This window comes from Herpailurus yagouaroundi, unplaced genomic scaffold, assembly GCF_014898765.1.
Source record: "Herpailurus yagouaroundi ecotype Mexico unplaced genomic scaffold, PumYag 186, whole genome shotgun sequence".
NCBI lineage: Eukaryota > Metazoa > Chordata > Mammalia > Carnivora > Felidae > Herpailurus > Herpailurus yagouaroundi.
In genome coordinates, this window is record NW_024412417.1 from 22,722,600 (window position 1) to 22,735,032 (window position 12,433).

A 12,433-nucleotide genomic window follows, 5' to 3' on the forward strand; every position below is an offset into this window, starting at 1 on the left:
TGATGGGCTGAGTAGGAAGAGGAGACTGTATTCCTAGATGCAGAAGCATGAGCCATGGATATAAAAAAGAAAACAAAACAAAGTCTAAGAGAGTATTGGTGCCATGAAAACCAAGAAGGAAAAACATGTTTTAAGAGTGAGAGGCGAATGGGCAGAATTAGGATGTTGCTGTCAGAATAAGCAGGATGAGCAACACAATGGATTTAATGATATAGAGTCCTCAGTGATTGCTATGAGTAGCTCAGAGCACTGGATGCTGAAGCCACACTGCAGGGCTCAAAAACAAAGGATGAGAACTAGACAGGAAAGGCTGGGGTTTTTATTATTGTAAGATGAGATAGAAATAGACAAGCTGACATCAATATGTGGATGCTGTAGGATAACCTTGATAAACTGACAACTATATGACAAATGTTCTATGAAGACTCTAAAGGCATCATCTCATTTTCAGATTTTCTATACAACTTGCAACAGAGGCAATTCTAAAATCCTTGTTAATTCAGGGCACCTGAGAGGTTCAGTCTGTTAAGCATCTGACTTTGGCTCAGGTCACAACCTTGTTGTTCGTGAGTTTGAGCCCCACGTCAGTCTCTGTGCTGACAGCTCAGAGCCTGGAGCCTGCTTTGGATTCTGTGTCTCCCTCTCTCTCTGCCCCTCCCCTGCTCACACTCTGTCTCTCTAGCTCTCTCAAAATTAAGTGAACATCAAAAAATTTTTAAAAATACTAAAATAAAATCCTTGTTAATTCTACCAGTGATAAGATAGGATTGATTGGTTTTCTCTGAATTTTACAAGTTGGCCATAAAATGATAGTACAGCTAGCCAGAATATAAGCATAGATCTCTTGGTTTTTCCATTTTTAATGCCTTTAAAACACTGAAAATGTATATTTCATGTTTTCTCATTGGCTAACTGACCTAACAGGTATTAGGAGTAATTTTCTGCAAAATTACAAACTCAAAAAGTTGATTTTTTAAACTAAAAATTATACTTTTATCTATTTTCAGTTTTAATGGAGGGTTTCTTGGCTACTTTCCCATAACTGATATATTTCTCAAGTTTCCAAAGGAACACCTTATGACCCAATTGGAGAAGTAATCAAGTTATTTTCATGAAATATAGATTATGTAATATTTTGTGAAGAATAATTACCTTCCATGGAGTAGTCAAATATCACCAATTTATGCAAAAACAATCTCCTTGTAATATAGAGTAACTGGTCAAATTTCTCCTCCCGAAAAGTGGTTACGGTTGAGATAATATGGTAGATTGTGTTGCTTGTCTATAGACTAGCATCCCTTTTCTTGCTAACAAGAAAACTGGTTTTGTTCAATTAAATGAAGACTATATACTTCAGAGGAAGCTGAGCCCCATGCTTAACCTAGGTACCTAATGTTGATTTTTTAGAGCCAAATGACAATACATCTTTTGCTTTTGGTCAGTGTATAGCATAGGGATGGATAGTCTTGCAGTTTTGGTCAATAGTACAGGACAGAAAGTCTACTGGAAGGATTTCTGAACGTTTTTCAGCCATTGTAAAGATAGATAGATTGAAACGTTCCATTTTGGCTATTGCCATTGCTGTTAGAGCTTTGGTAGCCATCTCAAGTTCATGAGAAAAGAAGCCTAGGAACTAAGCCAACATGCTATGATGACAGAGCAGAGAGAGGGAAAAACCTAGGTCAGTAATGACGCAACTGAACCTCCCAAATAAACAACCTCTACCGCTAGATTCCATGACATCCAGAACAAACATTTTTCTTATTGCTTAGGCCTTCTTGAATTGATTTTCTGTTACCTGCAGGTGAAAACAATAAGTACCTTTCTGCTACATTCAACCATGCCAAGGAAAAGGAGTGGCTAAATCTTTAGAAGTAACCTTCATCCCCCTCATCTCTAAAAGGATTAACTTCAAATATACAGCGAAAAGGAGAAAAATTTAAATTTCCTTACTTGAATGCCAGCTCCCTCTGGCACTGTGATCTTCCACACACAATTCAGGTTGTTGTCATAAGGCTCAGGGTAACCAGGAGACAAAATAGTCCCTTTGCGCTTTGTTAAAACTCCACCACAGGGCACTAAAAGTAAAACAATTCAAGTGAGCGAGTTAATTCTAATGCAGAGGATTAAAATAAGAGAAAAGGTCAGAGATAACATCTTAGACAGATACTACAATTGCAAACACAGCCAAATCTTATTATTTCTTAAAACTCATAAGAATAAAAATTAAGTCTTCCTTCCTAAAAACTTTTAAAAATGCTTAGACAACATGAATGGATAACCTTTTAATGGCATTAATCTAAAATCATATTACAATAAACTCAATGACAGCATATCATTTTTAGTATATTACTAAAATGTACGTTGGCACATTTGCATTAAAATTAAAATGTAGATAACAGAATTTGTTGAAGAATTATTTTGTATTTGTTACTTTTGTCTTCATGCATCCTTTGAGGAGTAATAGTACTTTTCAGGAGAAATGTGGATGATGATCACAATGGTATGCTAATAACATTTGTATAGAGCCTATTGTTTGTCAGGGACTCTCCTAAAGCAATTTACAGATTTTAACTCATTAAAGCCTCTCAACAATCCACTGAGATGTAAATAAATATTCTCCTCATTTTACAGGAAATAGAGTCACTAGTGATTAAATAACTTGACCAAGATCACAGAGCTGGGAAGAGGAGAAGGTGAGGTTTGAACACTGGTAGTTTGGCTCCAGAGTCCATGCTCTTGAGTAGAAGAAAGAGACTTGGTATGGTGCCAGTCTGGTAATTGCTAGTACAGCACTACAAAAATGGGTAAGTACGTAGGTCTGTTCTGAAGTCAATAAAGGCCTCTACCGCTTTTTAAAAGTACTAACCTTAAAGGAAAATTCTCATACCCCTAGTACTGGCAGCTTGGTTTTGGGCATGACCTAACTTACAATTTTAAATATGTGTAATGCTGGACATGTTCCTTAAACTCTCTGAAACTCAGAAACCTTGTCTGTGAAATGACAGATTATTTCATTGCATCAATGACAATTATTTCATTGCATTGAAATAATGCAATGGTTTAAAAAGAGCTTTTGTGAAAAATATACAGATAGGATAATGTATACAAAGAAGCTACCACATTGCTTGGAACACAGCGAGAGGTCAATAAATTGTATGTCATTTTACTATTTCCTTCTACAACTATTGTTATTTCAGATACCATTGGCACTATGGTCCTTGGGTATTTGTTGTAGTCTGCTTATAGTTGTAAGATATCAGGATATGTGTTTCATAATATTTTTTAAGTTAATAAGTTTTCTGCCACTTCTTAATGCAAAAGCTTAATGCAAAAACCAAGGGCAATTGCTCAAAGGAGCTACAAACATTTTTAATAGTGTAAACATGTATCTTTAAAGAAAGTAATTTTGTTGTATTTTCCTATAAATTTGTGTTGATGGGTTAAATATTAATTCAGGTTAAGTTGGTCAGAAAAAAATTTAGCTCCTTTAAAAAGAAAATCAACAGTTTTAGATAACTTGAAAATTAATGTGCCAGGAGTGGAAGAAGAATTCTAGAATAGAACTTCACCCCAAAAAGATAATAAATAAGTGACTGATGAAGTGCTGATTCTGAGTTGAAAGCAAATGTAGATGCCCTTCCTCTCCATTGTCACTGTCCTACCTCACTCACATGTTTTTCTAGTTGCTACATTAATCATATCAATGGACCTCCATTGATATGGGTGTATTATCCATGGACTTTGTCTCCATATTATTGCTAAAATGACCTTTTTAAAATTAAAATTTGCTCATGTTATTTCACTGATGAAAGTCCTTCAAAAATCTCCCCATTGCCTTCATTCCACAGATAAATACAGTTAATTTTTTAATCTCTAACTATATCTCCAGGCTTGTATGTACCCATGATTTCCCAATATTTCACCATCCCAAACCCTCTTCCCAGTTCAGGCTACTAAACTGATATACTCTCTTAATGCTGTGAGTTGCTACATCCTTCTCCCCCATAGCTAACACTACCATCCATGGTCATTCAATGCTGATAGTACCTCCTGACCTCTTTGCTGACTCCCTTATCTGTTAAGTGTTCCATAGTTTTCTATAGCACCAAGTTCTTTCCTATGCAGTTTTATCACAGATAGCTCATATTATGTTTTCATATTCTTTTTATACGTTAGTCTCTTCTAATAGACTGAAGACTGCAAAGATGAAGCAATCAACTTTTCGTCTGATACTCTGCTCCCTGTGGTGCCAAGATTCTAACTCATCTACCCTTTGCATTCTGAGGTTTCCTTCTCTGCTGCTATAGTGATAAGTCCTCTTTTCCTTACTTTCCAGTCTGTCCTCCATTCATTTCATCAGGGTTTTGTCTTTACTCTATTGGAATGACTATGTCAAAGTCACCATAATAGTCTTGTTGCAATGTGATATTCAATTCTTAATTTGCATTTTACTCAACCTATGAATAATTATCTCCTCTTGTTAATCACTTTGTCCACTTTGAGCCTTTCTTTGCTTAGCCATCCGGACACCACACTGTCTTGTTTTTTTCTATGCCACTGGTTATAGTCATAATCTTCCTTCCTCCCTCCCTCCCTTCCTTCCTTCCTTCCTTCCTTCCTTCCTTCCTTCCTTCCTTTTCTTTCTCTCCTAGTGTTGGTGGTATAGTGGTGAGCATAGCTGACTTCCTTTACTTTCTCTTCTCTTTTCTTTCTTTCTTTCTTTCTTTCTTTCTTTCTTTCTTTCTTTCTTTCTTTCTCTTTCTCTTCTCTTCTCTTCTCTTCTCTTCTTTTCTTTTCTTTTCTTTTCTTTTCTTTTCTTTTCTTTTCTTTTCTTTTCTTTTCTTTCCTCTTAGTATCTCATCCTCTTTCTCTGATCCTTTAAATGTTGTAACATTCTGTGACCCATGCCATCTTCTCTTTTCTCTCTAACCATCACTCCTCTATAAGGGCATCTGTTTCCATGTCATTGATACAGTATGACTACAAAATGTTTATCTCTAATTCTGACTTTTGCTCAGAATCCTGAAATAACATGCCTAATAAGCATCTCAAAACTAATATGTCTAGGGGCACCTGGGTGGCTCAGATGGTGAAGCATCTGACTTTGGCTCAGGTCATGATCTCACCATTCATGAGTTTGAGCCCTGCATCAGGCTCTGTGTTGACAGCTCAGAGCCTGGAGCCTGCTTCAGATTCTGTGTCTCTCTGCCCCTCTCCCACTCATGCTCTGTCTCTCTGTCTCTCAAAAAACAAATAAATATTAAAAAAAAATTTTTTAAACCAATATGTCTAAAACAATACTTTTTAAAATTTCCTCCGTCTATGTCATTCTCCACCTCAGTAAATGTCACTACCATTCACCTAGTTTGGGCTAAACTGTAGGACTCATTCATCTTAATTTCTCTTTCTTATATTCAAGTTCACAATTACATCTACATCCGATCTATCGGTAAACTTTCTCAGCTCCATTTAAAAAATGTACCATGAGGCTTACCAGTTCTCATCACGGACCATGACCTTCCTATTGAAATTACCATTACTTTTCCTATCCACTATTACACTAGCCTTCTATTCAGTCTTTTTTCTTCTAGCCCACCTGCTGGAAGCCCGAGCTACCCAGCCTGAGTGGCAGGGCCCGGGCTGTGGACGGATTGGTGACTGCAGGGCGGCCTGCCAACAGTGAAGCTTCTTGTACTCCCGCTTTTAGGTAATTTGGCCTTAGAAGTACCCGGGGTATTGTCTGTTGGGGAATTGCCCTCGGCAGGCCCCCTGGGAAAAGAACCATTAGGGAAGAAAATAAGGTTCCGCAAGGAATTGTGCGGTCTTACATTTAGCCCTTGCCATCCCCTAAGGAGACTCCTCTACTTACAGGAAGGATAGCCTCATACCTTTGCCAGCAAAGAGGGCCTGTATAGGAGAGACATATGGATTTGAAAGCCCCACTCCAGCAACTAAGGAGTGTATCTCTGTGCACAGGTGACTTCAACCCCTAGGCCCACCTGGCCCTCCGGAGGCATTCCAGATGATGACTGAACCTAGTTGGTTAAGCTACAGAATGGTTCATTGGCTCCTAGGTGCGTTGTCTCTCTGAGAATGTATGAGGCATGGCTTTCTAAGGCCTTTTCAGCCCCTTTCTGGCACCTTGGACTGAGGCAAACACATTGTTCTTTTGGCCTCATGTGGTTAGGAGGTCATGTCCCTGTAACTGTTCCACTTGAGGTGTTGAGAAATGGAAGGCCTTTCACGAGAACAGCAAGTAAATGCTTTGCAGATTATAGATAAACGCAGATGCATAATGGAATAATGTAAGAAATTAATCTATAATCAAAGGGTATGCGGGAAAGTTAGGGGAAAACCACCATGTTATTTCTTAAAGGTCATTTATACATAAGAACATTTTCAAAATTAGATAATGTTAGAAAAACATAAACGACGTATGCTACAAGGAAATCACTAGCATATATAATGCCACGTTTGCTACAATAAATCGGCCAGTTCAACACACTGCTGTTGCCTGTGTCCATTTTTATTTTAGTTTTTTATTTCAGTTTTCTGTTTTTATTTTTATTTTTGTTTTGCTTTATTTTCACTCTTTCGCTGACGCCGTTCATCCTTCAGGACCCCCGGGACCTGCTGGAGCTGGACTCTGGCACCCACCCCTCTTTACTTAGCCGCAGTGATTTTTTAGAAACTAAGACCACCTCATTCCCTAGCTCAGTGAATTCCCTCTCTGCTTTGAGAAATGTCAAACTCCCCACAGTCTTTGAGGCTCTGTATGACTTGGCCTCTGCTTTGCCTCCACAAGACTCTTTTTCCGTCATGCTGGCCATCATTCACGCTGGTCCAGGCACCTGGGATTCTCACTGTGGCTTGAACACGTCAAGATCTGTTCCTGCCTCACAGTCTATATAGTTGTTTACCACCCAGACTTGTATAACCCCACTCCATTCATCTCATTTGGATATAAGACAGCAGCATGCCCTGGATGTTTTCTTCTGACCTCCAGCCCTTTCTTCACTTTTCCCCATGGTACTTAGCGCTGTCTGAAAGAAGAGAACACATTCACTGATGTGTTGCTCTAGCACCCTCCACTAAAATGTAAACTCCACTCTCATCTTCTTATTCAAAGTGAGAATAGAGACTGACAATTAGTAAGCACTGACTACATGCTCCTTGAATAAACTGTTGATTGACTGGTTGTATATCGGTGTATATACTGCGGTTACAGGTCTCTCTTTGCCATTCCTCCATTATTCCTTTCTCTCAGTATTTCGCTAAATAAGTCACATATAGCAATATAAATTTTCATATAATAATATAAAAAATACTATGAAAATATCCCCAGATATGCATTACTACATATTTTACTACATATTTTATAAAGTTTCAATTCCCACATATATTACTTAACCTAACATTTGTTTTCTATTTTAAAAAGATACACAATGGAGTACTACGTGGCAATGAGAAAGAACGAAATATGGCCCTTTGTAGCAACTTGGATGGAACTGGAGAGTGTGATGCTAAGTGAAATAAGCCATACAGAGAAAGACAGATACCATATGGTTTCACTCTTATGTGGATCCTGAGAAACTTAACAGAAACCCATGGGGGAGGGGAAGGAAAAAAAAGAAAAAAGAGGTTAGAGTGGAAGAGAGCCAGAGCATAAAAGACTCTTAAAAACTGAGAACAAACTGGGGGTTGATGGGGGGTGGGAGGGAGGGGAGGGTGGGTGATGGGCATTGAGGAGGGCACCTTTTGGGATGAGCACTGGGTGTTGTATGGAAACCAATTTGACAATAAACTTCATATATTGGGAAAAAAAGATATACTATAAATTTATAAATTTCCGTAATACTACAGATTAGTATTATACAATATAACATGGATTAAAACAGGCTTCAGACAAGCATCCTGGGTTCTGCTTTTATCCTTATCCTGGTTTCATGTCTAAACCATAGAGGTTTAACTCTCTATAAAAGATAAATACTAATCTTATCTACCTCCTGGTGTTGCTAACAGCATTACAAAATTAAAAAAGAAGATGCTTAGGGGCTCCTGGGTGGCTCAGTCAGGTTGTCTGTCCAACACTTGATTTTGGCTCAAGTCATAAATAATCTCTTGGTTTGTGAGTTGAGCCCCACACAGGGCTCTGTGATTCTTTCTCCCTCTTTCTCTCTGCCCCTTCCCTGCACTCTAGCTCAATAAGTAAATAAATAAATACATGAATGAATAAATATTTAAAAATGCTTTATAGTGCTTCTTAAAATGCTAATTACTATTTATTACTATTTTGAATAACTGCTTCAGGGATGAATGGATGGATGAATAAATGAATCAGTGACTGTGGTTTCAGATCCTGTATTTATTTCCTCATCAATTTCTCTCCTGCTCCAAGAAAAGACAATATAAACAGGTGTTGCCATGGAGCTAATACAAGTAAAAGTAGTTTTTTTCTGGGTTTCTAAAGGTCTTCAGGGGGAAAAAAAAAAAAAACAAACAAACCAGCAGATAAAGGTGATGGGATAAGCAGCTAATTAAAGATTTTTTGCCCAAGGGCAGTACATGGCGGGTTCAGGGGCTTTTCAAGAGACCTCCCACTAACAAAAGTACTTATGCCTAAAGCCATATATTGTTAAAGCTATTAGTGGCTGCAGGGGGTTATTTGAATCACAGTCTCAGAGGGAGGAGAGGTTGGATTTTTAGGAGAATGATTAATTTTAAGAAATCGGAAGTATAACAAGGTCATATTTGGAAGATAAAAAGTCAGTCTTCAGCATATTTTTAGTTTTACATTTATTCCAAGGCTCATGTTCTTATCAAAATATGATTGTGGTTTATTATAATTTGCCTAAGAATGACTTGATATGACAGATTTGTGCAAGATTACTAAATATCCTTTATATAGTGGCTATTTAAATTTGTGGACTCTCTACCTTAGTATTTGATCATGTTAACTATAAGCACAATTCATATATCATGACTAATGGGGCTGCTTTCCAATCAACAGTTTAATTTCAGTATGTCGGTTTTTGCAAAATTACTGAACATTTTATTGTGTTTTACTACAACAAAAAAAAATGGAAGTGTTGATAACAATAGTAAGAACAGTGAAACTGAAATAATACAGTTGACATGAAAATCATTAGGAATGTAGAAAGCTGCTTTCTTTTGGTTCAAATGGATGCTCAGTTGGCTTAACCTGTTAATGGAGCATTCATTTGAACAGTAGAGAAAATACAATCACCAAATCCTGTAAGTAGACTGTCGAAGATTACATTTAAACAGTAAAGTATAAATAGAGAATTTGTTCTCCCCCAGAATAAAATTACCCATATAATATGTAAATGTATTGTTTGTGTTTTACCTATGTCTCTTTCCTAATTATCCAGAAAGATAGTTAGAAGAGTTTTAAACTTCCCGTGGCTTGTAAAATCTAAGCAAGCAAAGTGAGCCAGAGCATCACCATCTGGTAAAAGTCTGAAATTAAAAATACATGGGCCCTGGACTTGGGAAATGGACGGGTTGTTTGACCTCTGCAAGGATTCAGAAAATTATCACAGTTAATTGTTAAAACTCATTCATCGAGCAAATGTTTACTGAACACCTATTATGTGCCAAACGTTTCTTGAATACCTATTGGGTCTTCTTTTGGTGGAATATAAAAACAATATATTGTCAGGGGAGAGAAGGGCAAAAAAGATTATAAAACTAAAAACAAAACAAAACAAAAAACAAATAAAGAAAACCCCAAACTACATATAATAGATGGGCAGTTGCCATTAAAGAAAAGCAGGATAAAGATATAGAATAAATGGAGAATGGTGGCAGAAAATTATTTAAGATAGGCTGTCTGAGGAAGATTATCAGGTTGAATGAAATGGTGTAGTAAGCCTAAAAACTACCTTGGGGATACATATGTTCCAGGCAGAAAAAATAGAAAGTTCAAAGGCATTGAGGCAGTTAATATTTTATCTATGAAGAAATATTTAAAATGAGCTAAAATTAAAAATAATACTTTGATATTAACCTAAGAAACTGTGTGTTTGGCTCTCATATTTGAATATTTAAGATGTCAAAACTTTCCTTTTTTTAATACTTATGAAATAATTATTTGTATTCAGAATATTTTTGAAGCTAAAAATATTTACAGTTAAAAATAGAAATACAAGAGGGATGCTTGGGTAGCTCAGTCCGTTGAGCTTCCGACTCGATTTCCGCTCAGGTCATGACTTCACGGTTCATGAGTTCGAGCCCCATGTCGGGTTCTGTGCTGACAATGTGGATCCTGTTTAGAATTCTCTCTCTCCTCCCTCTCTGCTCCTCTTCTGCTCACGCTCTCTCTAGATCTCTCAAAATAAATAAGCATTTTTTAAAAGTAAAAAAAAAAAAAAAAGAAGAAATACAAGTATATTTTCATTTATGTACAGGTTAGCAGTTGGACCAAATGGTAGAACCTAAACTGAGTTATCATCTGAGTGTCATTATGAATCAGCACCTCTCCATTTCTAGTCTCACACAGATGCCATATGTCCTTCAGTTATATATTCAATTTTCTGGATTTCACTTGTTCTACAGGCTGTGCATTATTTCTCCAATGGCATAGGTGATACATCCTTTTCATGTGAACTTAGCAGAAAACAAGTTGTCTTATTCAATTTTCTATCACTAGGTATACACTTTCAAACCAATTCAAGATGAAAAGTGGTCTGTTCTCTGTTCAGACTCTCCATACACAGAGTGACAGATTTCTCAAAAAGGCCAGGGAACCCCCTACAGATAGGTGGACTTCTGACAGAGAGACTGTAATGGCTCCTAACTGCTTCAGCTTTTGCTCTCAAAGTATAAAGTGAGGCTGAATTCAGACAGGTTGGGGACAGTTTACTAACATTTACCCCTGAAGCTGAATGTCAACCATGGACTAGGGTCTGGTCTGGAAGTCTTTTATAGGCTTTAGTGCCTGGTAGGACCGCTTGTCCTTGCTGAAATGACCACAGTGGAATAGCATCATCCTCCTTCCATTTACGTGGATTTTTGTTTCTGATGGCAAAAACACTGGCATTAACCACCTGATTTATACATGTGGCATATGAAAAAGCTTTGTAATACTCCTGAAACTCAATATTGCACTATATGTTAACGGAATGGAATTTAAATAAAAACTCAAAACAAACAAACAAAAATACACTAACATCTTCTTTCATTAAGATAAAAAAAAAAGCTTTGTAATAATCATATAGAATAGGGATTTTCTTCTGTTTTATTTATTTGTGTATTTATTTATTTAATTTTTTTAATGTTCATTTATTTTTGAGAGTGAGAGACTGTGTGAGCAGGGGAGGGGCAGAGAGAGGGGGAGACACAGAATCTGAAGCAAGCTCCAGGCTCTGAGCTACCAGCACACAGCCGGGCGCAAGGCTTGAACTCATGAACTGTGAGATCATGACCTGAGCTGAAGTCGGACACTTAACCAAATGAGCCACCCAGGCACCCCAGGTTTTTTCTGTCTTAAACAAAAATGATTTATGTTTAGGGTTTAGAGTTCTTATTCTCTGTATCCTACTTTATATTATTTTTCTCTCATTTCCTTTTCTTATTCCTAAAATCTTCTTTCATTTTTCTTGTTTTACTCCTTTTTTTTAATGTGTATTTATTTTTGAGAGAGAAAGCACACAAGGAAGGGGAGAGGTGGGGGGGGGGGGGGGCGGCAGAGGATCCAAAGCAGGCTCTGTGCTGACAGCAGAGAGCCCAATGTGGGGCTCAAACTCACGAACTGCAAGATCATGACTAGAGCCAAAGTTGGAAGCTTAACCAACTGAGTCACCAAGGCGCCCCTTGTTTTACTCATTTTTTAATGTCTTTTTATTCTCTAACCCTGTCTCACTTTCATAAATTTCTTTGGATAATGAAGTTTTTTTACTTTCCAAAATCAAGAAAAGTCTGAACGCAAATCTTGGTTAAATATGTATACTCAAGGACAATTAGAATTGTAGTAATCGCTGTTTAACTTTTAACTTTATTTTAATTTTATACCCCTGCAAACAATGAGAACAAACCAAATCATGAACATACGCCTATTGTTTAAAGTCTCTTTCTTTTCAACCATTTGTCCTTAAATGTGTCAATTGGTGGAAACAAATTTCAATCTCCCCCCAAAACAGATTTTAATAAATAATAACTATTAGACCCCAAGAAAATTGCCATTATATTTCATCCAATGTCTTTCTTAAAAATGTTAAGTGCAAAAAAAATATATGTTGTATTCAAGGGACTGTAAATTAATAGAATTGGAAAGGATGATAAGAGTCCATATTTTTAGCTTTTTAAAAAAAGATGCCAACATCTTCTGTGAAAGATAATTTTAACATTTTATTAACTTTAAAGTGCTATTGAAACAACCTATCAACAAATTAAAAGCAAAGATATTAAG

The 12,433-nt window shown here is 36.9% G+C and overlaps 1 protein-coding gene across 4 annotated transcripts in view; it reads right to left on the reverse strand.

The window, feature by feature from the left end:
* Positions 1 to 12,433, reverse strand: part of CSMD3 (CUB and Sushi multiple domains 3) — a 1,253,459-nt gene that overhangs the window by 170,106 nt on the left and 1,070,920 nt on the right. For all 4 annotated transcript variants that reach the window (XM_040494274.1, XM_040494275.1, XM_040494273.1 and 1 more), the window contains one exon: positions 1,954 to 2,078. In XM_040494274.1, the coding sequence (XP_040350208.1) occupies positions 1,954 to 2,078 (125 nt within the window). The remainder of the gene's footprint in view (positions 1 to 1,953; positions 2,079 to 12,433) is intronic.